We start from the raw sequence: 25216 nt of genomic DNA, 5'->3' as shown, positions 1-25216 counted from the left end.
ACCCATTGGTAGAGGTGGTTGCACCAACTGTTCCCTCTTCCCTTGGTGTGTGGGGAGGGAAATGTTGTGTGAGGGCATACTGGGGTGAAGAGAGGTAGAGCAGAATGGAGCTCTTCCGAACCCAATCTTTCATCAGTTTAACATCACAGAGGGACCTTATATCTGTGGTGTAAGTTAGAGGTGCTCCTCAGCAACTCTAATTTACACTGGGGCTGGGACACATGGGATCAGGAAGCTGCCACCATCTCCTTGATTCTCACTCCTCCACACTAGTCAAAGTTTTATCCATAATTAACATGCATCAACATTTTCCATAAGATAATGCCTCTGGGTATGTCTATGCTGCAATAAAAAATCTGCTGCGCTGAGTCTCAGAACCTGGGCCAATTGACTTGGACTCAGGATACAGGGCTAAAAATGGCACTATAGATGATTGGGCTTGGGCTGGACCCCGGGCTCTGAGACCCACCCAGGTTTCGGCACCTGGGCTTCAGCCCAAGCCCAAACATCTATACAGCAATATTTAGCCCCACAGCCTGAGCCCTGCGAGCCCAAGTCCACTGACCCTGGCCACCACAGCCATGCATCAGGTATTTTATTGAGGCGTAGATGTACTCTCTGAATACAGAGAACAGAACAGGTATACAAAAGTATTCATACAGATTTAGAACTGATCAGCAGCTGCATATTATTATACGTGATTCCTTATAATAAATGAGACACATGCAAATGAAAAGCTGCTTAGCAGAAAAAAATCAACCACAGGACAGATTCTTTATCAACATAGTAAGTCAGGGTTAAATTATCTTATTAAAGACATGGACAAGAAAACATAGTTCCATAGTTTCTGGGCCTCATCTTTATTATATCCTCAAGGAGGCAGAGCCTGCAACGATACAGTTCTCAAGATGGCAGTGAACTGGCCTGCAAAATTTAGGCAGGTCCAAGTTGGTAAGAGACAGCCTCACAGATCCCTGGCCTTCTGCATGACTGGAGACTCACTCTACAACTGTCTTGGCCCACACTTCCACCTTCTGATAACATTTTGGTATCTGGTCCCCACTCTGGGCACATGCCGCCACAGGGGAAGTTACTGCTGTTTGGGGCAGCAGTAACTAATGATGATAAAAGCATCAAAAGTTGATCTGAAGTTCAAGGGGAACATTTATATTGAGTAAGTGTTTCCCTGACTCTTCCCCGCCCAATGTTTCTTCCAGCCACAAGAGGATGAGTTCCAGAATAGCTGCTGCCAACAAGAGATGGCTACATGATGGGGAGGATGATGCTGCATAACAGCCATTAGCCCTCCTACCTCCGCTGTTTTCTACAGGCTATCTGGGATTTGGATCCACTTTCCACCACACACAGGGAGAGGGAGTATATCCCCCTTGGCAAGCAAAAGGAAAGGATTGCACATTTATATGGATGACAATAAAATCCAGAGTTACAGTTAACGATAACACTGTTTTTAGAAGGGATATTAAACCTCGTGCTTCAGGGATCCAGCCAGTCTCTAATTATTAGAGATCAGGATGAGACCCAGTGTGGGGGGAAGATTATCCCACATCTACCCACTGTGGGATTCTTACACCTTCCTCTGAAGCAGCTGGTATTGGCCACTGTCAGAGACTGGATACTGGATTAGATGGAATTTGAGCCTGACTCACTATAGCAATTACTACTTTCCGATTCTTTATGCTTTTTGAGCCTCTAATGTTCATGTTTTCAATCTTTTCTGTACAATCATGAGGACAAGAAACATACATTTAAAAAAAAATGAAAGGTGAGATTCTCATGTAGTCCAATGACAACAGCACCTGGGATTTTAAGAAAAATACCCCAAACTGGCAGACTTAGCTGGAAAGCTGGGGAGTAGAAGCCAGGGAGGAGAGTGTTTTCCTGCCATTGTAGTATCTAGGTTCTTCTACCTCTGCACTGGAACTGGGTGTATTGCAAAGAAAACCAGATTATTACAGGGTAGAGAGGGAGAGATAAAGGAAGATACATGGAAGCATTGTAAACATCCTTAAAAAGGCATAAAGGAGGAAAATAAGGAAAACATCTTTTCATTTGGAAACAGCTTTATGCTATTCAATACAATTAAGAGAATATTTAGGAAATAATCTGAGTTGAGAAAAGGGGGAGTTCTCAGGGAAAGTAGACTGCAGAAACTATAATTAACAGTTCATTTAATTTGTTTAAGCCTTAGGGTATGAGTTCTCACCCTTTGGTGCATTGTATGAGCACAAAGTGACAACATGTTTCTCTAGTTGACCCTGAGAATTAGTTCTGTCAGGAATCATAAAAGGCCTCTTGAAGATCAGAGTCCTATCCTCCTGAACCGTAATCCATAAGGAGGTAATATTGCATTAGTGAGTTGTAGGACAGCTTGGAAATTTGCGACTTGTAGTTGACAGGACACATCTGTATGTGTTCCTACAGACATTTTTTATTGTATGCACAGATATATAGGTATATCTATAGATACACATAGATGTGTGTTGTGGAACCATTAATTCACACCCGGTTAAATTGTGATTTTTGTTTGGTTTCCTATTGTGGAACCCAATGGAGAACACTGAACTGCTCTGCTCTGTTAAACACTAATGTCTGTGACTCTGCATCTGGTTAGTCAATCAGAGTACAACTCAGGCAAATAAGATGCCTATTCTGGAAAGCACCCCTTTTCTGATTAAAAATTGGTCTGGGGAAAGTGTGACAGTTTTCTGAACTGTTCAAATAAGAATTTATCTGCAGGAACAGACTAGTACTGTGATGAAGAATAATCAGCATCATTCAGCCAGAAGAGGGTTAAAATAAGTAGCTAAATACCCAATAAAAATGTTATTTTTTAACCAAACAACTCCTTTGCCCCCCTAAAGTAAAGTGCATTTTGTAATCCTTACAACTATCACCAGCTTCAACACTTCTGCACAGGTTCTTTTTTCTGCTTCTCCTCATCACCTTCCTCACCCAGGACCAGCAGAGGGAAGAGAGAAATGGTGATATTCCCGTTCAGCTCTCCCAACAATTCTTACTCTGCTCACAGCTGGATGTTTCTGCATGAGATAATTAAGAATGCTCACTTGACATTACCATTATTAGGTTTCAGAGTCAATGTCCAATTGAGAAGAATCTCTCTCAGGACCAGTGCTGAACCCCATGTAAACAGATGCAATTTCTGTGGAGGAACTAAGAGGCTTTGAAGGAAAATCCATCCCCAGAACTGGTGGATAAGCATGGACCACTTGGACAGTCTCTCTTCTGCCTCTAAGACTGCTTCAGCAGCAGCGGACTCCTTGGAATCCATTATAAAATTTAGGTCTGAGGATTCATGCAGCAGTGGATCTATAAGCCAGTCATGTGCCCTACTTCTATCATGCCAAACTCCTCCATGTGGTGTCCCTCTCAGAAGCCTATTCTCCCCAACCCCATGCCCAGCACAGCAGAACCATCATACCTCACAGATATCCCTCATTTTGAGGAGTGCTATTCATTTTATTCCCAGTTACCTATGTCTTCACACATTTGGTGCCCCATACTTTTATTGTAGAAAATTATTTCCCTCAGAAAGAATCATTTAACTGAGGTTATAGAAAGAATTACTTACACTAAGGGAAGGAATCCCACAGCATATTAAATATCATGCATGAATAATTTTTTGTCTTCCTCATTTTGGGTCTTTGTCAAACATTGTGTCCCATATCTGTGCCTTGCCACATTGAGAGGTATGGGAACATGCCTGTTCTGTGTTAGGTCTTCAATTCCAATCAATATTTAGGCCGTCTACTTTTGTTTTGATCTGGCTATAGGCCCAGCACTGTATTGGTTCACATCCAGAACAGTAATTTGGCAACCTAAAGGGCTAGATACATAAGCCAAGATTTTCAAAAGTAACTAGTGATTTTTAGATGCCCCAATTTTTGATTGGTCAATCTGAGACTCCTTCAAAGACCTGAATTGATGAGCACCTGCCCTCAATCAGGCCTTTGTTAGTGTCTCAAGCTTAGCACTCCAAAATTGAGGTACTCAACATTACCAGTCACTCTTGAAAATCTTGGCCTTAATTTTTTTTAAATGAAAGCTTAAATACGACAGAAACTTTTGAGGCCAAAGTAGAAGTGTTAGCATGGCGTGCCACTGTTTGAACTAGTGCAATATGGCACCTACCCAGGAACCTACTAATATCACCCCCACCTGTATACGTCTCCTGCATACTCAACCAGACTGATTCCCTCTTACCCCAAATCCTAGCCTCTGCCTTCAATTCCCTCTTGTGCCAAATACTTTCCAGACTAAGAATGGACACCACAGCTACTTATGAAAGAATGGTGGATTGTTAATAAAGTATCCCCCAGAAGTTATAAAATGATTACATTTTTATACACCTCTACCCCGATACAACGCTGTCCTCAGGAGCCAAAACATCTTACCGTGTTATAGGTGAAACCGCGTTATATCGAACTTACTTTGATCCGCCGGAGTGCGCAGCTCCCCCCTCTCCCCGCCCCAGAGAACTGCTTTACCCTGTTATATCTGACTTTGTGTTATATCGGGTCGCGTTATATCGGAGTAGAGGTGTATATAAATAGGGTCATGTGCTGCAGATAAGGTTGCAATGCTATTTTCATTATAATCCCCTTCCAACTTCTTTTTAGATGTTGATTATTAGAGCTGGTTGGAAAATGGAAAGAAAGGTTCCTCAACAGCTTTTCCATTTTTTGGACAAAATATCATGCCAATGAAAATTTCCCCATCAGCTGTACAGCTGGCTGGAAAACAGAATATATCATCATGAACATGTGCGTATATGCCCGCCACTGTATTTCATTGTAATGGAAATTTCCCAACCAGCTCTTCTCAGAACTTTCTAATGCATCTGGATTCTTTGGTCTTATTTCTGAGATGATTTTTTTTTTACATCAATCGAAATCCCGTGTCTTGGCCTATTTATACCAGGCTACTGCTGCTATCTCTGAGTTCCCTAGACAAGGGGGATTTTCTCCCATATATACTTCCCTGCAGTCACGGTTAGAGCCAAAATTGGAGCAACAGTAAGCATATGGGCAAAGAGCAGCTTTCAAAGACCCTCCCAATTACTGTCTTAGCTTCCTTGCATCAGCAGGAGCTTCCTGCTGTGAGGGCGTGCTTTGGCATATTTCTCCACCTCTACTGGACTTCTGCTCACCATTTCTCCTTCTCCCTCAGAGCAATCACAAAGCTGTAATATTGTACAGACAGATATGCAATTACATTAGAGGTTGGATTTTTAAAAATACCCTTAAGCAAATGTACTGAGAATTAAAATGAAGTGGTCGACTCTCCTAAGTGTGTCAGACCAGGGGGTTATTGTGTTCTTTCACTTCCTTCCCAGTTACTGTTAGGTATTTCAGCTCAATAAAATTGCCTGAAATGTCAGGGCCAGGTCACAGGCAGCCAGACCTAGTGGTCAGAGTTGCAGTCCACAGTCAGGAGTCAGCCAGGTCAAGAACCAGGAGGTCAGAGGCAGGAGACAAACCAGAGATCAGAACTACAAGTCAGAACTCAATGCCAGGAAGTCAAGCCAGGGGAGTGAGAACTACAAGGTACACAGTCCAGACTAGGGTGGATCCCAGTTGTTCAGACAGCTTCCTGTTCCCATTGCTGGCTTAAGTAGGGCCAGTGGGCCAATTGGCTGCTCTGGGACCCTGCCAATGGAGCACTGGGGGTGGAGCCTCAAACTGGGGCTGGGCTTCATAGGTCAGCAGTTGTCAGCAGGCAGCCAAGTGAAGGGTTGTTGCGTGGCTGCTACTGTGGACCTAGGTTTGAGGCACTTCAGCAGACCTCCCAGAATCTAAATAATGTGTACACTACAAAATCCTTCTACACAAGAGCGACAGATATCGCAAAACATGTGTGAGGATGGTTTCTACCATGATGCCTGCAGAATTCATCCAGGTGCTTTTGGCTAGACAGATGGTGAGCCACATTGTGCATACAGCTAGTCCATGCAAAAACATGGGGCCTGGGTAGCGGTCTCTGCCTCAGACTCTCCTTGCTGGTGGCTCATCGCTCCCCACCCTCCCTTCCTCCCCACCCCAACCTGTTTATTGTTTTTCCATCCCCCTACTGCATCTTGCCATTTTTTGTAGATTGCAAGCTCTTTACTCCAAGATCTGATTCTTTGCATATATTATTGCATATGTATTTTTCATCTAACACAATGGGTCACTGATCCCTGACTGGCGTCTCTAGATATTAATGTAATTATTATTTATGATAATAGAAAGATAAGGTGTGTGACGTACTATCTTTTATTGGACCAGCTTCTGTTGGTGAGAGAGACAAGCTTTTGAACTCACCCACCTTGTTTCTCTAATATCTTTGGACCCACACGGCTACAACAACTGCATACAATAATACTACTCCATTTCAGCTTTTACACTCTATCTGGTACCCTATTTGTTATTTTTTTCTTTTTAGTTTAAGGCATAATTTTTCCTCATTTGCAGTCATTTTTTCTCATTTATTAGATAAGACACTGTGTAGTTCCCCCAAAACATATTTGTTTAAAATATGCATATTCTAGTTGATTCGTCAAGATTCCTAATCCTGAGCATATGAGCATAGTGCCACTTATTAGATTATCCCAGGCCTTTACATTACCACAGACTGTATTTATACTGGCCCCCTGCCAACGCTGACTATGGTTAAGCAATGTTCAACTTTAGAAGGCCCCCTTCTCTCCCACCCCCTTGACTAATATGACAACCATTCTGAAGAGCAGCTTTCTCACCTGGTATGTTAAACTGTGGAAATTCACTGTGAACATTGATGCTGTTCTCTCTATATTTAGAACTGAAAACTAAACTATTTTTTCAGGTGCAATAAGATCCACATGAAAGCCCCCTAATGTGTAGAGGCTCTGTAATAGTATTTTTAATGGAACAGGTCCATTAAAGTTATCTAGGAGTGTTAAAAATAAAAGCCTGGAAAACAGGCTTTGTTAATTGAACCCAGTGTTTACCATTGGATAAAAACTCACACACTCGCTATTCTGCCAAATACCATGTGGTACATTTCTCTTTCTGAATATTATTTCAGTTGTTTGTAATGTCATTGTTTCACTGCTGGCAGTTTCATGATTTAATTCAATGTTTTCCTTTTGCACACCGACTTTGACAAAAATGTGACAAACTGATGTTTTTACAAGTATCTGTAATTCGGCCCTTAGGAAGTATCTTTGCAAACATTATCATGTATGCAAAGATACTTCCTAAGGGCCGAATTACAGAATGCCCTCAGAATTACAGAATGCCCTCAGATGCATGCATGTGGCTGCCATTTAAGTAAAGGGCAAATATTTGGCCCTAATTGCCTGTGGGCTGCAATGTCGTTTCTCATTATTTCTGCAAATGTTAGAAAGAGCAAGGAGCTAGTGCAAAGGCACAAGTCCTTTGTATGGGCAGAACCTCAGCTGCTTTTCCCCAACAGAAATATATGCATCACAAGCTTCATGAGTACAATTTGGGAGTAGCCGCCTATGTAGGGAATGGTAGGGCTTTGTAACTTCTGTGCTAAAAAAAAAAAAAAAAAAATGTAGATTTCCCAGTTGGTTTTCATTCATCTTTACAAGAACTATACATTGCATACATATGTTTGTCCCATCCACTACACATTGCATACATATGTTTGTCCCATCCACTACATTTTTAGGATGTTTGGAAGTTCAACACAACAGAATCATGCTGATTTAAATAAGTTAAAGTATTTTAAACACTATGAATTGAGCTATTTAATTTGGAGTCATCAAATGTTCATTATCATCAGCTTACTCTAAAGAGACATTCCAGGATTCCTTCTGCTACTGGTATTACATTTTTATCTGCTACAGCCTCAGTGGTATCAGTTTCTAAGTGCTTTCCATCCTCTCAATTCACAAGCCATGAATCACATGAGATAAAGACTAGATAGTCACATCAATGGGAACCAATACTAGTGGGGCACTAAACACCAGAAGTAAATCCGCATCTGCCTTTACCAAGCTGAATCACAAACAGTCCCCACCCACTATGATCCTTCTTCAAATAATTTCTTCATTTACCTGAGGTGCACTTCCTGAAAGTAACAAATAGTTTTGACTTGAGTTATTATCTCATTAGGACTTGTGAAGGAACTAAATGGATTGGAATGCTTTTCAATGAGACCCTTCCTTCATCTACCATAAACTATTACCTACGCTTGTCCTGATGTTTGCCTTCTCATACTGTTTTCGTGGCTTTTAAACAGATAGGCTTTTTAAGCCATTACCAGTACTCTGTATTAGCTTTCCAAGTGGAATTTGGAAATATATTTGCTATATATTTGTTAATGATGTTAAATAAGAAGCTAGGACTAGCTTTTCAAAAGAGTTCAGAACCCAGCAATTCCCAAGTAAGCACCTAAAAAAGTATCCATATTTTCCTTCGTGGGTGCTGAATTCTTGAAAATCTGTCCTAATTATAGGTGCTGAGCATATTTAGAACTCTGGTCCCTAGAGTCTAGATGAATATACATAGTGGGCAAACAGTATGTTTCAGGTGAAAACCTAAGTGATCAGTTTAGTAACATTATCATTCAATATACTGTAAACAATAATCAAAACATAAACATGTATTTTAAACGCAAGATATGTGAATTTGTAGTTCCACAGGACACATCCCATTAATTTCATGCTTAATTCTGATGCGTCCTACATTTTAAAATGAATTTCTGTATAAACAGGAAAAAAATCTATTTTTTTCATCATATTAATATGCCTTAGGTAGATCTTTTTCTTTCACTCAGTAAGGATAGATAAATACCATCTGAGGAAGAAAATAAGGCAATAACATTTAAAAATAGCTTTTTCTATTTTATGGCACTCATTATGGGCTTCACTAACAATGTCTCTGAGTTGCATGATGGAGTGGTACCAGCCATCCGTTACTTGGTAGAATTTTTTAATGAGCTGTAACTAATTCTGATACACAAGTAGCTTACAAATTTACATAGAAATCTCAAAGACGCTACACATTTATAGCCAAATTTTTGCTTGCAAGTTCATTTCTGACCACAAGAGAAAAAGTGTATGTAGAAGTGGCATTTGGGATGAAATTCACTGTAGCTACTGTAGTTAATATGCCATTTGCATACATTGATTGAGTCTTTTTTTTTCTTTTTTTTGCTTTTTTGCAGGTGCAACTTTAGAGGCTGTTTTTCAGCATGTGGTCATGCCTCTTAAACCTCCTGAAAACTAAAAAGTGTATTGCATTAGACATTAACATACTGTACCACAAAAGAGAAATGTGAACAGAGAACACCTTACAGGCACTTTTCTCTTTCCCCCCCTCAAATTAGAATTGGCTCCCCCAACTTTTCTCCCTTTGCTACGCTTCCGCTCTCTCCTTCTCCCTCCTCCCATCTCTATATCTGACTTTGACCACTCTGTATCTTGTCTGACCACTGACTAATATGCCTGAAGGACAGAATAAAAACTTTGATGTAAAAATATCAATCTGGGGGAGAAGCTAATGCATAGAACACTCATCTGGGACACTTTACTATAGCAGCTCTTCTATGAAGTAGCAAATAACCTAAAAATGGGTTCCGTCCCTACAGCTATTGCAGTTGGGGCCCAATCTTCCATTACCAACACCAGTCAAAGCCGGATTGGACCCTTATTACAAAACAGCTTCCAGCATTATATGATAGGAAAGTGAAAGAGAAGCAATGGCATCTTTTGAAGGCTCAAATTACTATTGAGAGAACAGGTAAACTGAAACGGAGATTTAAACATTTTTCCATAATAGAATATTTCCCCACGTTTGCACCCACAACATAGTAATTTGTGCATTCAGAAAACTTTCATTTTTATGTACAAGTGGCACTTGTGGGAGTGCGGGAAAAAGAGCAGATAGTTGCCTGCTTTGCATGCACAAGTACCTTTTATTTGAAGAAAAAAAAAATACCCAGCATCCGGGTGGAAATGATTGCAAGCGCAATCTTGAAGGCGGGGTTGAGCCCTTTTCAAAAATTTGTCTCAATGTGGTTAATTCATCTGACCAAAATTCATATAACCTGAAAGTGAAAAATCAACTCTGGGAACTACAGAAAAGAATTTCTGCAGCCAGCGCATAAAGAGACCTTAGATTCAAAAGCTGCAAGGTGAACTCCTGTTGAGGCAGCACTGCTGCGAGTGCTGTACATTGACCACATATTTTATTTATTTATTTATTTATTTTTCATGGCTTACAGAAAGCCTACGGCTGTTTCATTGTGTACCCAATGAAATGCTGTGGTTGTTTTTGGACTTTCAGTTTATATTTTCGTTCTCTGGCTTCTGGGCTTATTTTGCACCTGGACACTTGAATCATTTTTTTTCACCTGTAGATGAAGTGTGCTTTTATATCACAGTTGAGCTGATTGGGGACATTCCTTACCTAGTCATCCCTGGATTGATGGGTCTGAACAACAGTTATTCCCTTTGCTTTCTAGCTAATGGTGGCACACATATTACAATGCCAAACAGATTCATGCACAGTAGACCCAATTATAAAATAATCAACATATGGTACTAAGTTTAATGACCAATGAAGTGACTCCAAAAAGATACATAGCAGGAGTACCATTAATGTAACTCTTCTGGCTGGCCCTAGGGATGTGATCAGAGTAAGGGTGCACATGGCATTCAATTGCTCATGGAACCCTATTGATGGCCAAAGTCCCAGGGCTGAGAGTCAAGATAATAATTTCAAGTTTTTTAAAATATAAAAAATGGGTAAAACTGGCACTGGTAAATATTATAGTAATATTGTTACACTAAAATAGGTAGGTATAGGAAAATATTAAATGACACATTAACAATGCCAAGGGTGACAGGTTTGTATTGTCTGAATTGTCACACTAGTAATATTACTCGCTCTTAACAGGCTGAAATGGGTCCGAGTACAAGCCACATCAGCTGCTGATCCTTTATGGAGTGGGGCCTGGACGGTGTGGCATAAGAAGACCATCTCAAATGTGACAGAATCTATGACATCCTGATTCTCGGTGTTATCTCTGCAATTTACACATAGATCTAATCTTTTAAGTAAAAATATGTGGAAAATCTATCTTTCCCCCCATGAAAAGTGAAACACTTCCCAGTTGCTATCACGTCACTGGATTTGTTTCCAGCATTCCTCCAGCCACCACTGGTAGTAACAGTACTGAAGTAAATTTTACACTACTAAATTCTTTTGAATATGAGCTTTGTGCCTTTTCTTTTTGTGGCAAGTATAACTATAATGTGGTTGAATATGACCTGTTAAAGAGCAAATGGGTGCCTAAGACAATATTTTCAGATGGCTATGTTCAAATTTATATATTAAAATAGAAAATATATTTTCTGCCCCACCTTACTGTACCTCTTTCATATGTTTCACTCCACTGCTTTGTACTGGGCTTGTCCACTAAAATGTGATTACCTATTTCACAAAAAGGGATGCCATGGCACACCTCCTCTTGTTTTTTTCATTTGGCAGGATGAGGTGCAGAGTGATGAGGAGAAGAAAGATGGTCCAGTGGCTAGTACTCCAGTCAAGGACTGGGGAGTCCCTGCTTTACCACAGACTTCCTGGCATGACTGCATAACCCGTCACTTAGCCTCCCTGTGCCTCAGTAAATGGGGATAATAGTAATTCCCTACCAATCTGGGGTGCTGGGAGGATAAATACCTTAAAGACACTAGGGTTCTCAGAAGCTACAGTAATGGGGGCCATATATGTACCTCTGATGAATAGGTTTGGCATAACAGCTGCTACTGTCCCACCCAACCCGAGTATTGTGTTACTCTTAATAGTTCATGTGACACAAATAATACTCATCCTATTTCCTTCAACTTTTTCTTCAGAACAGAATTTTCTTCTGTAAATATTAACATTTATCCAGCTATGAAGAAATAATTATAAGAAATAATTAGATCTATTTAAAAATAAAATTGTATAGAAATCTATGGATGTTGATTCAACAGCATGAAAGTGCAACCTAATCTAGAAATACAAGTGCAGAAAATAAAGAAAATAATAGATAACTCCACAGAATCAGAACACAATCCAACGATGACTTAAGTACATGCCAAACTTCACGTCTGTGAAGCTAATGGGACTTCTCACATGAGTTGAGTATGTGTGTAAGTATTTACAGGATGAGGATCTAGGACCTTATTCAGCACCCATTTAAGTTGATGAAATAATTCCATTGACTCCAATGGACATAGGATACATAGTTTGTAATGTGGAACCAGGGCCGGTGCAAGGAAGTTTCGCGCCCTAGGTGAAACTTGCACCTTGCGCCCCCCCACCCCAGCCCTGCGGCAGCTCCCCGCCCCCACTCCCCCACCCTGAGGCATCCCCCCTCCGCGGCAGCTGCCCCCTCCCGCCCTGAGGTGCCCCCCCATGGCAGCTCCCCCCTCTAGCTCACCTCTGCTCCGCCTCCTCCCCGAGCACGCCGCCCCCACTCTAATTCTCCTCCCCTCCCAGGCTTGCGGTGCCAAACAGCTAATTGCTGCTGCAAGTCTGGGAAGTGGGAGAAGTGGAGCAGCGATGGCGTGCTCGGGGAGAGGGCATAGCAGAGGTGAGCTGGGGTGGGGAGCCCTGCGGCAGCTCCCCCCCCCCCCCCCCCCAAGCACCCCCCCGGCCCCCCCCCCCCCCCCGGAGAGCCGTGTGGCAGCTCCTCACCCCAGCTCACCTCTGCTCCGCCTCCTCCCAGAGCACGCCGCCCCCGCTCTAATTCTCCTCCCCTCCCAGGCTTGCGACGCCAAACAGCTGATTGGTGCTGCAAGTCTGGGAGGCGGGAGAAGTGGAGCGGCGACCGCGTGGTCAGGGAGGGGGCGTAGGAACACTATAAAAAAATAAAATTGGGGGCATCGCTTTTTGGCACCCCCAAATCTTGGTGCCCTAGGCAACCACCTAGTTTGCCTTAATGGTAGCACCAGCCCTGTGTGGAACATAGATTAAAAAGCCTCTATCTGGAACAGGGATACTCTATTTTGTCATTTCTGCTGCAAGGCATAAGCACAGTTGATCTGATTCTCTCTCAAAGTGGTATAAATCAGAAGTAATTCCACTAAAATGAATGGAGTTACATTGGTGAAATAACCAGTAAGATAAGCAACAGGTCTAAAGTGTACACACAAGAGGCCATGTTGTACAAGCAGCTTTTAGAGAACTCCCTACTGACTTCAGTGATTGCACAATATAGCTCACTGAATTTTGCTTCACAAAAAAATTACTGGCAAAGTAACATGATAGTTTTTCCTCAATTATTATACCCAATAGTTAGTTACCATCAGTATTTGCTAAGAATTAATGGCTTCTAAAATTTCATTTAATAAAATTAAACTGGCTTTAGGTTAAGGTGGCCAAAAATGTGTCTGAAACCACTAACTTTTGTTTTTGTTTTCTTATAACTTGAAAAAGCAGAGCTATTTTTTCCAAATGCGTACTAAAAAATTCGCTGCCAAATAAAGACCTCACAGCCTAGCTTGCTTATTTTTTAAATATCTGAGTTGAATTATAAACATCTCAAAATAGAGGTTTATAGTGGAAATGACAAATTTAACTATAAAGGTAATTTCACTATACTGAAGCCTAAATCAATCTCAGAAGAATTTAATGTATTGTAAATATATTTTGTTCACATTCTCCTAGCAGCCCTTATACCGTTAACAGTGCAATAATTTTTTCTTTAAAAAATATAGGGAAATTATAGACATCATGGTTACACAATAGCTTTCATTTTAATGAATCAAAAACAAAGTAATCACTTTGTGATTTGGGTTAAATTCAATATTAAGACCTTTGTATTTTGTTTAGCTCTTCTACAAATAAATGAAAAATTAGAGAGGAGTGTCTAAGGTAGGCAGAATTTTATCGCAACATTATGTGGTGCAGACAAAGGCTGCAGTAATTTGACACATGCCTAAAATAAATTGAAAAAAATAAGGCAAGTACTTAGGCATTATATTCTATAATGCAGTGTATTTGATCTTTCCTATATTCTGAGACTAAACAGAAGACTCTGCTGAAGATTAAGAAGGATTTTTTTTTTAAATGAAATGCTCTTTCACATTACATGCCGTAATGGGACCACAAGTAACAGAATTATATAGTATGTAATAAATGTATATAGAAATTGATGTCTCAAAAATGAACCACAACCATTTTACTAGAAGTGTTGAAATGTGCAACAGCATTTAATGTCTCTAGAAATCCTAGCTCAAAGTACAAAGTGACCCTTTGTAATGCTCTATCATAAATTTTAAATGTGTAACGCTTTCGTAGTCCTCAATCATTAAACGTAATGGGCCAAATTCTGCCCTACCTTGCACCCTAACAGGGGATTACACAGAGTGTAAATCATAGCACAATTTAGTCCAGCAAGTGCTACTATAAGTCATACTGATGAAAATTTTCTTTTTTTTAAGAATGATGTTTTCTGAGTCATGTATGCTCGTGATTACAATTGTTTTTTGCTAAAATGTTTAAAATAGATTTTTTATAAGGTACATTTTGAAGGTGTTCTGTACGAAAGTGTGTAATGTGTATATCAGATCTTTAGTTTATTTAACTTTCACTTGTCATTAAATTGTATCTTTTATTACTACTGTAAAAATGTTCATTTTGTTTATTATATTTTATAACTTTTGGAAAGTAGATAGCCATTTTTTTAATTCTATTACTTTGTTTATTATACAGAGACATTTGTTTCCAGAATGTAATAATACCATAATAAAAATATGTCTGTTATACTAGGAGAATAGTTTTGTCCTTTCCTGTAATAGGAATCTGAGGTTTGTCAGTATTTACAAACAATATTCCAAGTGGTTTCAGCATTGCATTATAAATTAAAATAGCCTCTGCAAACCTATATCATTCTAAAACTCACTCTAAAATCTCACTGTGATTACAAACACACATGTTTAGTTCTTGGGATTTTTTAAATACTTTACATGGCTCAGAGGAATATTTTAAAAATATTGTAACTATTAAATTATAATTTTATATATTCATATAATCACACAATATGAGAAGCATCTAGTTTTTTTTAAGTGTATGTTTTACCTTGTACATGGTAATGGTTGTAAGACTGATCCTGTAAACATTTAGCCATGAAACTTTACTCATGTGACTAGTGTCAATGAATGCATGTTTGAAGAATCAGCCCTTAGAATATACAATATATCACACTCAGCACATTTCTATATACCGTTTTTCCTCTACCCTACCTCTAGGATTTGTCCAAATAAAAATGCCTTGGGAAGTATGCAGATGAAAATGGGTAGCAAAGGGGAACTCGATTTTATACAATTTTCAAATAAATACAAAAAGAAACATTTAGTTTTATTTTGCACAAATTAAATATTAGCCATGTGGCAGAGTACAATGGAAATGCTGCAAATTAGTAATTTATTTTCATTCTTTTTAAAAACAGTTTAAATAACAAGTCATCTAATTCATAGTATAACTGTTTATTAAAAGGGTTAATGATACTGTACGTAATATTATTTTATTGAAAAGGTAGCTTTAAAAAGTCACCTTTCTTCTTAGAGATCACTGCTAAGATTCAGGGTTTATTTTGCATATTTTACCTTCAGCTGTTAAAAACAGGTTCATTTTTAGTAACTTTCAGTATTTATGTTTTCCATAGTTATTTATCAGTCTACAATTAAGATACAATGTAAGGGGTCTTCTGGTTAAAAACAAACAATAGCTTTGCTTAATAATAAATAAGTCCTTTATTTGCATTAAGCAAACTAACTTATGAGAAATATTTTCTCACAATACCAAAATTATAAACAATTCACACAGAGTACATATTAATTTTCAATTGCCAAGAATATATTCTCAGAAGTTGTTTAAGTTAACGTTTTTCTTTTGCTTCAATCACCTATAGAGAATAATAAAAAAAGGTAAAAGAGTTGTACTGTCACCTAGTGGATAAAGGTAGTAGAAGAGTCCACCTAGAATATTACCACAGCTACTTCCAGTGTTTAAGAAAAATAAAACACACACACTTACATATTAATTTCCTAGTGGAAACAATTTAACATCAAGGATCAAACAAAGCTTGACTGGCTGCACTGGAGTTACAACAACAGAGAATTTGGCCTCTAATGTACATTTTATTGATCCTTTGTTGACTATGAAATCTTTAGTAATATTAATGCAATATTTCCATTTTTCAAGGGCCTGTGGTTGTAGGGAGGAAGCTAAGTAATCATGGAATTGAGAGAATGACACTAGAGATAGTAATAAGGTAAGGAGATGCAGTCCTACTTTTTTTCATCTTCTACACGGACCTACAAAACCCTGTTATGCATCTACACTAACATAAACTAAAGCAATCAAACTCAAATCACTTATTATCTAATTTAGAACTGCATCCATATCTCCATAGACAAAAGGCTGGATTAGTCCATTGCTTCCGTCAGTTTCTAAATTTTGAATTTTCAGCCAAAGAAGTTGGTTACATGGCCTGGACCTGCTGCTGTAGTCATAGATGGACAAACTCCCATCCTATCGAAACTTTGCAAATTTTGCTTACATTAGGACATCAGGTTTGGGACCAAGGATGCAATTCACCTAAGGATGCTGGTGCCATAAAAACCTTCCAGTGCAACAGAACCACAGTGAAAAGCTGCAGAACAGGTATGCAAGGGGACTCCACTCCACATACCTCAATGTGGTGGGAAGGAGGCAGGTGATATTAGAAGCAATCCAGGGGTGGGGGCATGGCTGTTGATTCCATGCTTAGTGAAACTAATTAAAAAAAAAGAAGGCAAAGTATTTTCACAGAAAGTTTAATAAAATGCGTCATTGTCTAATAATTGCACACAATGGTCTGTAACAGAAGCAGAGGAAGGGCTCTGGAGCTGCTTTCCCCAGATGATCATTTCTTATGAAGTTCTTGCTGCATCACACAGTGAAAACCCACATTCATTTTGTAACAGTTATATAATTCTGTGGGAACTCACATTGGACCATGTTACCACAAGCCATTATTGTCATAAGAAACAATGGCATGTGCACAAGAACATTCTCAGAGACGCCTCCTCGGTGTTGTATTACTTGCCATTAAAACATTTCAGCCAGTTTGCCTTAAGTGAAGCAAACAAACTTTTTTTTAATGCTTTTGTCTGAGTATTTATTCAATCAACTCGGATCATGTTTGGAATCAATGACAACAACACACTTTTGGGAAGCCTCAAACTTGAAGTCTACGGCTTTCTAGTGACAAAAACGGAAAAATACCAACTGCAACAATAATAATAAAAAAATAGGTTTCTCTTCATACACACTATCTCTGCTTTAAACATAAAAAAAGAACCTTAAAACCGAGCTGGAATGGAAATTCAAATGAGACCCGAAATACAAATTTTGGACTCAGATTCCAATTTAGACATATCCTATAATTTAGGGATTTTTGGAACAGTGTTTTGGTACAGGCTCATCTCCAAAGAGAAAAGTGAGTTTTCAACGTAGATATAAATACATTTATTATAAGAGCATTTTTCATAATGTACGGGGAAATGTTCACAAATTTAGTTATGACATAACAATCATATTAGTCCCATCAGAATTCTTTTTCGTAGTGGACATGCATTTCTTATTCCCTGGGCATCTCCTACATGGTTAGTTTAATGAAATTGTTTCCATAGAAAATCCAAAATACTTGGAATAGAGCTGAACAGACTACCAGTAGCAAACACATTAGTCATTGAATTTAGAGCTTTTTCTTGTTAATTAATTAATTGTCCATGAACACAGAGCGATTCCTATTAATTTGTTCATTGTTCAGAATTACTTAACAAATGCTAATAAATGTTTTATGCATGCATATTTCAGCCTATGGATACCACAACTGGTTCATGCATGTATTTGTATTTGCAATTGGAAATGTGTGCTGTTTTGCTTGAAGTATAAGTCACGTGGTATATTTCTTTGCATTTACTTGGTTGAGTATTTCTCCTATATCAGGTGGCTAGCAAAAGGGCTTGTGGTTACAAATTCATAATCCACTTTAGCCAAGTAGTCAGCAGTATGTCCTTACAATTTGTTCTTTCAATGAATATTCCTACAAGTAAACATTTGCTAAAATATTCACGGAAAGCAAACATCAAAGAGGCATGATCAGCCAAACCAAATTTGTTGAAAAGTTTGAAAAAGTGCTCACACATTCTCTTTTGCAGCATTCACCCAGCTCACATTTGGATTCTACAGAATATATATTTTAAGCTATATTAAAATACAGAGAGGTAGTTTGCATGGGTAAATAATTCATATATCTAAAAAATATTGTGTATTATTTTGCAACTAAATACAATCTGTCATTGGTGGGGACACTTTAGATCTTTACAGAATTGAGACACTTTAGATCTTTACAGTCAAGATGAACAAAATTCCCTCTTCAGTTTCTGCTTCTTGCCCACAAAAAGAGAAGGAGAGCCAACAGTTGCTCTCAACTAATAGTTCCTCCAACCCCCCAAAAAGGAGAAAAAATGTAAATGCAAACAATGTCTTATTTTCTATGTTTACAATATTTTTCAGCATACACAAGATAATTCAATAGAGCTGGATATCCTTTTAAGGGTTGAGTAAGTAGGCCTGGAAACAAATGGATGAAAGGAAAATAAATTTTGATCTGCTAGTGAAATTGAGTATGTTGGACTACTAAGGTTAATGAGTCCTGGACTGATCCATGAAGTAAATGCTCGTAGAACAAATGAAAGTTACATTACCTGCCGCAGATGTGACTTATTCAGCAGACTTTTCTGAAATTAATAGAAAATAGAGAAAAGAGATTTTGTGTAACTTTAATTCTTATGGATCTGGCTAGTTGCCTCAGATGCACATTGTCAGGAACTGGGAGTTGGAGATGTTACTTTTTCTGAGATATGTGAACAGTAGTTCATTCAGGCCCAAATCCTGCACCCCTGAAGCACATATGCTAAGACTCAAAATGGCATAAAAGCTGCAGGTTTGCTGTGCAGAAGGGCCAAATCAGTGGGGAAGATGAGGCATTAGACCCATTTCCAAGGTTCACTGTATAGAGCAGACAAATGTGCCCAATGTGTTTCTGCACTGCACATATCCATCTGACTGTGTCCACTGTTCCTCTCAGTAAGTTGGAATGGTTGTGACTGGGTTGTGGAGGCACCTAGGAGTGTATTCCTTAACTTTCAATCCCTGCACAGTTTCTCTGAGTAAAATTTTTTTTACTCAGACTTTGCTCAGGGATCAGGGTTTTAGATCCCTTGTTTCTTTCCTCTCATACCTGATTAAAAAGCCTAGGGTTGAGAAATTGGGCTGAAAATCTCATAAGAAAAGACTTCCCTGTGAGATTTCCTGTCAGTGCTGATTTCAATAAGGCTGAAGAGATTACAGGAGCAATTTTCTCATGGTATTTCCACCTACTGTCCCAGCCAAACCAAGAAGTGCAGAGGCATGTGGAGAAGAAAGTTAAAGAAAAGGGACATTTAGTAATCTTTAGAAAAGAAACAAAAACAAATGCGCCCTTCACCCCAAAAACAATCATCACCACCAAACACCCAACCAGTTTCAGTTTAGAATGCGTTTTGGATGAAGATTTAGGACTCTTATTTTATTCAAACTGACTCACTCATCTTTAAGGTGGAGCTGACCCTGAGGTATTCTATCTTACCTCCAAAGTGATGGCAGAGGACAAGCAGGATCATATGGTAGAGACTGGTGGATAATCCACCCTAAAATTTTATATAACGTTATAGTTATTTAAAAAGAAACTTATCCTGACAAAAGCACCGGATGAGGACAAAAAGTAACCAGAGGATTGATTTATGGATATAAACAGTGCATAGAGCCCCATACTGGGACTCAAGAAACCTAAGTTCAGTTCCCAGATCAACCAGAGACTTCCTGTGTGATCTTGGGCATGTCACTTAATCTATCCCTTATTGCAATTCCTTGCCTAAATAATAGGGATGAAGTTAATTAATGATTATGAGGCACTCAGATACTATATGAGTAGACATATCTAGGGATGGTAGGGAATGAGTGCAGCAGTGTTTGATAAGGCTCAGAATAAAAATCAGAACTTCTTTAAGTGGAGGCATTCAGAAATTGCAGAATCTTTAAGATCTTCCATCTCTAGTACAATAAATAAATAAATAAAATTAACTAACAACTTGTTAACAAGCTGATAATTATATAAACTTCTAACACAGAGACCAGGAAAGTTGTAAATGCAAAATTACTTTTTGCAACTGTGTTAAGTCTGGACTTAGCCTATAATAATTTTAACAACGAACTAAGTGTAATTTATTCAAATGTGCTTGCTTTTTTATAAGTTCTGTCCCTGACACAAATGTGATAAAAGACTGGTGTTAAAAGCTTTTAAAACAGAATCAGGATCTAATAAACTGCTGATGCCTGCAAGGCTTTCTTCTACTTCCTAAAAAACACTTGCATTAGCCTGTGTAACAGAATTATCATCATTTTAGAAGATGACATTTTCAAACCCTGCACAACTGCAAGTAAGATACAAAATTAGCTGCATATATACACATCAGCCATTTAATTAGTGACAAACATCTTAAGATGCAAAACATTTTAACAATTGTTCAAAATGTATTTAAACACAAATAAGCAGTTGCAATCTCATTTTTCTGTATTTTTCTTGCCATATTTTTATTAGTGTTAATGAAAGGAACGAAAAACAACATAGGGATGAAATTTAAAGGAGTATCATCAATACTGGGATTCATTAGAAATCATCAAAGGTGTTCTGGGAAAACAATGGTGGGAATCAATTAGTAGCAGGCCAGGGTTTAGCTCTAACCAACAGACAGCTTATCTAGAGATACATTTACCCTTCATATCAGTGCAACAGGTCAGTGGAAGGGGGCTACACTTCAGCAATCTGATTACATACCTAATATGCAGCCACAGAATCTTTGTTCAGGCACCGGCTCTGTTATGATAGATGTTCTTAGCATATTGTTGGCGCAGGCTGACTTGCCCAGTCAAGCCTTTAATATTTCATGTATGTCTCTTCATGTTTCATTATATAACAGCTTCTTTTACTCATCTCACCTCTGATGACACAGTCATTAAGGAACCTATTTCCTCAGTAATAGAAACCTTTAAGATTCTCTTGAGTCAAAGGTCAAACACAGTCAATTTATTCTTTAAAAAAGAAGAAAAAAGAGTGCTCAGCTGCAAGTTACTGAAAGTTAGCCACTACTTTACTCCAAGAAGTCTTATATTTTTTCTTGTCCTTTGAAACAACCCGTAAGTGATAATGAAATGCTTAAAGCAATAAGAAAGGGAATCAGATTTCATCTACCTGGACAGTCTGGCAGCATACTGTGTAACAATAAACAAGTGTTCTTAAGTCACAGCATTGCACTGGAAATGAGGCAGAACTTGTGTATTTTAACAGCTTTTCACAACTAGTAACCACTAGCGAATTTATTTTACTTTCTCGGGGAAGACCAGTGAATGTCCCTAATTTAAACTAAAGGGCCTTTCAGCCTTGAAGACAAAAAGCACTTCTGCTTAGCACCTGAGTAATAACATGGAATATGTACAGGTGAGTCAAGAAGACTGGAATCAAAGATAGTTTGTCTTTGGCTAGTCTGAAAAGTCTGACTCATTTCCAGCCCTGTGATCATTTATTATCCAGAAAAGAAAGGCTGGCTTTTTGCTCTGCAAACACAGTGGTGGTCTTCAGCTCGTGATGAATAGATTTACCATGTCCGGTCTGAAATGCATGACATAGAGTTTTCCAAAAGTGTCTAACACACACACGCACGCAAACCCCGATGATGTTTTTAACGTATGTTTTAAGTTCTGCAGTATAGAAAGAAGTGGATAACTACCTACATGTATTTTTTCCTCAAACTATTACATACAATATACATTTTTGTAGGGTGACCAAATTGCAAGTGTGATAAATCGGGACCAGGGTAGGGGGTAATAGGTGCCTATATAAGAAAAAGCCCTGAATATTGGGCCTGTCCTTATAAAATGGGGCCATCTGGGCACCCTACATTTTTGTGGGATATTATTTAAAATAACATTACTTAGAATAGTGTCATATTTTTCACGAATAATTTTGTAGGTAATCACTGGCCAAATATAACATTTTCCCCTTCAGCCAGGAACTACTTTTAAATTAGTTAGAGCATCTATTGAAATATTATTCTTTTGTAAAAGAAGAAAACAGAACTTCTAACAAGCAAAATGCTAATGTCAGAAGTATTTTCAGATAGCATAAAAACTTGTGCTGATTTATTTTAAAATAAAATAATAATAATAAAAAAATCGTACTTTTTAGCACCAGAATCCGATCTCATATATCCAGTGCATTTCACAGTTCATCTTTTAAAATCATTTCTTTCACATGTATCCACACAGATAGTAGCTGACTTCACAACAGATACTTTAACTGATATTGTAATTTATTATCGCCACAGGTGTGTGTGTGGCACTTTGAAGACAAATTAAACAAGACGAGGTCAGTCTCTGGCCTGAAGATTTTACAATCCAGGATATAATGCATCATGTGTTTGTGACCAGAATCTTGTTGCCTGATCTAAAGTCCACTGAAGTCTATAGAAGTCTTTCCATTGACCATAATGGGCTCTGGATAAGTCAGAAAAACAATATCTGTATTATAGCTAAGATGCCCATCTTATCAAAATGAAAGAAAAACAAAACAAAAAAACCAAAACAGATACCTGTCACTCCTTACCCAGTGAGGAGCCTGTTCTTGACATTCACACCCTCTTCTGACCTGTGTTGGGGCTGCCACTGCCTGGGCACCACACCTGCCAGCCCCCAGTGGTGGTGCTGCTGCTGTTCTCTGTCCAGAAGAACTCCTGCTGGTGCTCTCCCAAGGGCTAGGGTTGGGGTTGGGAAGAACGCTTCCCAGAGCCCACATCAGCACCACCTGTTGGGATGGGTAAGGAGAGCGACCGAGCAGAAATGGGACATAAGTGTCCCATTTTCAGACTTCAAATTTCCAGAACTGACCACTGGAAAACTGGACATCTGGCTCCTTTTTAAACACCCACAGGACCAAACTGCATGCATCCAGTTAGGGCTCCCAAACACCTCAATGGATATGAATAAGTTGGTGGCATGTGTATCTAAGCTGAGTGAATGCCCTTTTGAAAATGTGGCCCATTTTCTCCTTTTAAAATGTAGTCAGTGCTTTGTGGTTCTCTATAACAACTTCCATACATCATGGAAATAAATCTGATGTTGGTCCTAAGTGTCAGTTCTAGTATTTTAAAATTAAACAGTGTACAAACTTTGCACAATATTTGGATATACATTTGTGCATGAACGCTAAAGTAAGAGATAGTAGTGACTCCCTTGTCAAGAATCAGCAACACTAGTAGTTTTCTCTATAATAATTTTATAAATAGTTGCAAGGACAGCAGATAGTTATTCCTGAACTTGCCAGGATGTGCCAAACATAGTTTTGCAAGAGCACCAACTGCTAATGAAAATCAGAGTTTTCCCCACAGGCAGACTGTCACAGAACTAAGAGAAACTTAACTGCCCTGGCAACAGTTTACAGTTGTCAGCATGATAGCTTAACTGTTCTTTGCAGTTAGAATAATTTTCATCAGTGCATTGGAAGACAACAGTACCTTTTAATTTCAAAGACCTTTGTAGTTTTTGTTTGTTATGGCTTAAATCACACATAACCCAAGATGGACACAAGGCACTAGAAAAAAAAAATTTAATACTATATAACCAAAAATGTAACTAATGCAAATACACTCTCGTTTTAATAATTCTCTGAATTGAAAAGTTAGGATCTAGAAAAATAAAACTGATCCCTATGTTGCCAAGTAGTCTCTGACAAATTGGGGTGGGAGAAGAGAGAGAGAGAAAAATCAGAACTCTGTGTAACTATATTAATAAAGATGTAGGAAATACTACAGAATAAAACAGAAAGTGGTTTTGTCTACAGTAGTTCCTTTCATATCAAACTGTCTCAAATAGAACAGGAGTACTTGTGGCACCTTAGAGACTAACAAATTTATTTGAGCATAAGCTTTCGTGGGCTACAGCCCACTTCTTCGGATGCATAGAATGGAACATATATTGAGGAGATATATATACACATACAGAGAGCGTGAAAAGGTGGGAGTTGTCTTACCAACTCTGAGAGGCCAATTAAGTAAGAGAAATTTTTTTTGAAGTGATAAGTAATTAAGCTTAATTACTTAATTTATTTGAGCGTAAGCCACAAAAGCTTATGCTCAAATAAATTTGTTAGTCTCTAAGGTGCCACAAGTACTCCTGTTCTTTTTGCGGATACAGACTAACACAGCTGCTACTCTGAAACCTCTCTCAAATAGTAATCTCTTAATAGAAAGACATTTTTTGAGTAAATTCATTTTCTAATTGATCATGTGTTGGTTCTTCTCGGTCCCATGAATGCCACAGATGTCAATCCATACAAAAAAAGCAAAAAAATAGCTAATTTATTAAAGGGAAAAAAACCTTGAGTAATGCCAAAATGGATCAACACTAGGGAGTTCCACACAGCACTACTCAAAATATTTAACAAAGTAATTTACTAGAACTTGATACACTAAATATTATATAATGTTAGCAAAAAGAAGCATCCATTGAATGTTCGGCAACGTAAAGATGCACTGTTTCACATCTATGCAGCATACTGAATAATTCTGATGTCAATACTTTTATTTTAATCCCCATACCATTTTTCTATTAATATTTCATAAAATTAATACTTATTGATTCTGCTTCCAAGTACAAACTGAATTTGGCTCTTAGCTAAGAAACAAACTACCGAGAACATTTATATTTTCTATTTTAAAATTTCAGGTAACATTTATCAGTAAATATGAACCAAATAGTTACTTTCTAAAGGAAGGTATAAGTACAAATGTGCTATACTGTCCTACCAATGACCTGAGTTTTGCTCTAAAAATCCTACCTTTATAAAGGCAAAAATGCAGTATCCATATATTCTGCACATAGCTTTTACCCCCTTTCCCAATATATTTTTACAGATAAACCATTCCAAAGTTTTGTCAGGGATTTAAGTTGAGTATTACCCTCATTATCTCTCCAACCCTTACTCCATCCCCTAGTTCACACAACTTAATAGTTTCCCTCCCAAATTCTCCCTTTTTGTTTCTCCATCTCCA

The 25216-nt window shown here is 38.3% G+C and overlaps 1 protein-coding gene across 5 annotated transcripts in view; it reads right to left on the bottom strand.

Annotated features, from left to right (window-relative positions):
- SLC25A21 (solute carrier family 25 member 21) overlaps nt 1–25216 on the bottom strand; it is a 369071-nt gene that overhangs the window by 188367 nt on the left and 155488 nt on the right. Inside the window, exon 1 of one of the 5 annotated variants that reach the window (XM_034768599.1) lies at nt 2907–2982. The exons of the other annotated variants lie outside the window; for them this stretch is intronic. Coding sequence (XP_034624490.1) covers nt 2907–2961 — 55 coding nt within the window. The 5' untranslated portion in view covers nt 2962–2982. Of the gene's footprint in view, nt 1–2906; nt 2983–25216 lie in introns of those variants that run through there. 5 annotated transcript variants of the gene reach the window in all.

Source organism: Trachemys scripta, chromosome 4 (assembly GCF_013100865.1).
Source record: "Trachemys scripta elegans isolate TJP31775 chromosome 4, CAS_Tse_1.0, whole genome shotgun sequence".
Taxonomy (NCBI): Eukaryota; Metazoa; Chordata; order Testudines; family Emydidae; genus Trachemys; species Trachemys scripta.
This window is presented reverse-complemented; position numbering and strand designations above follow the sequence as displayed.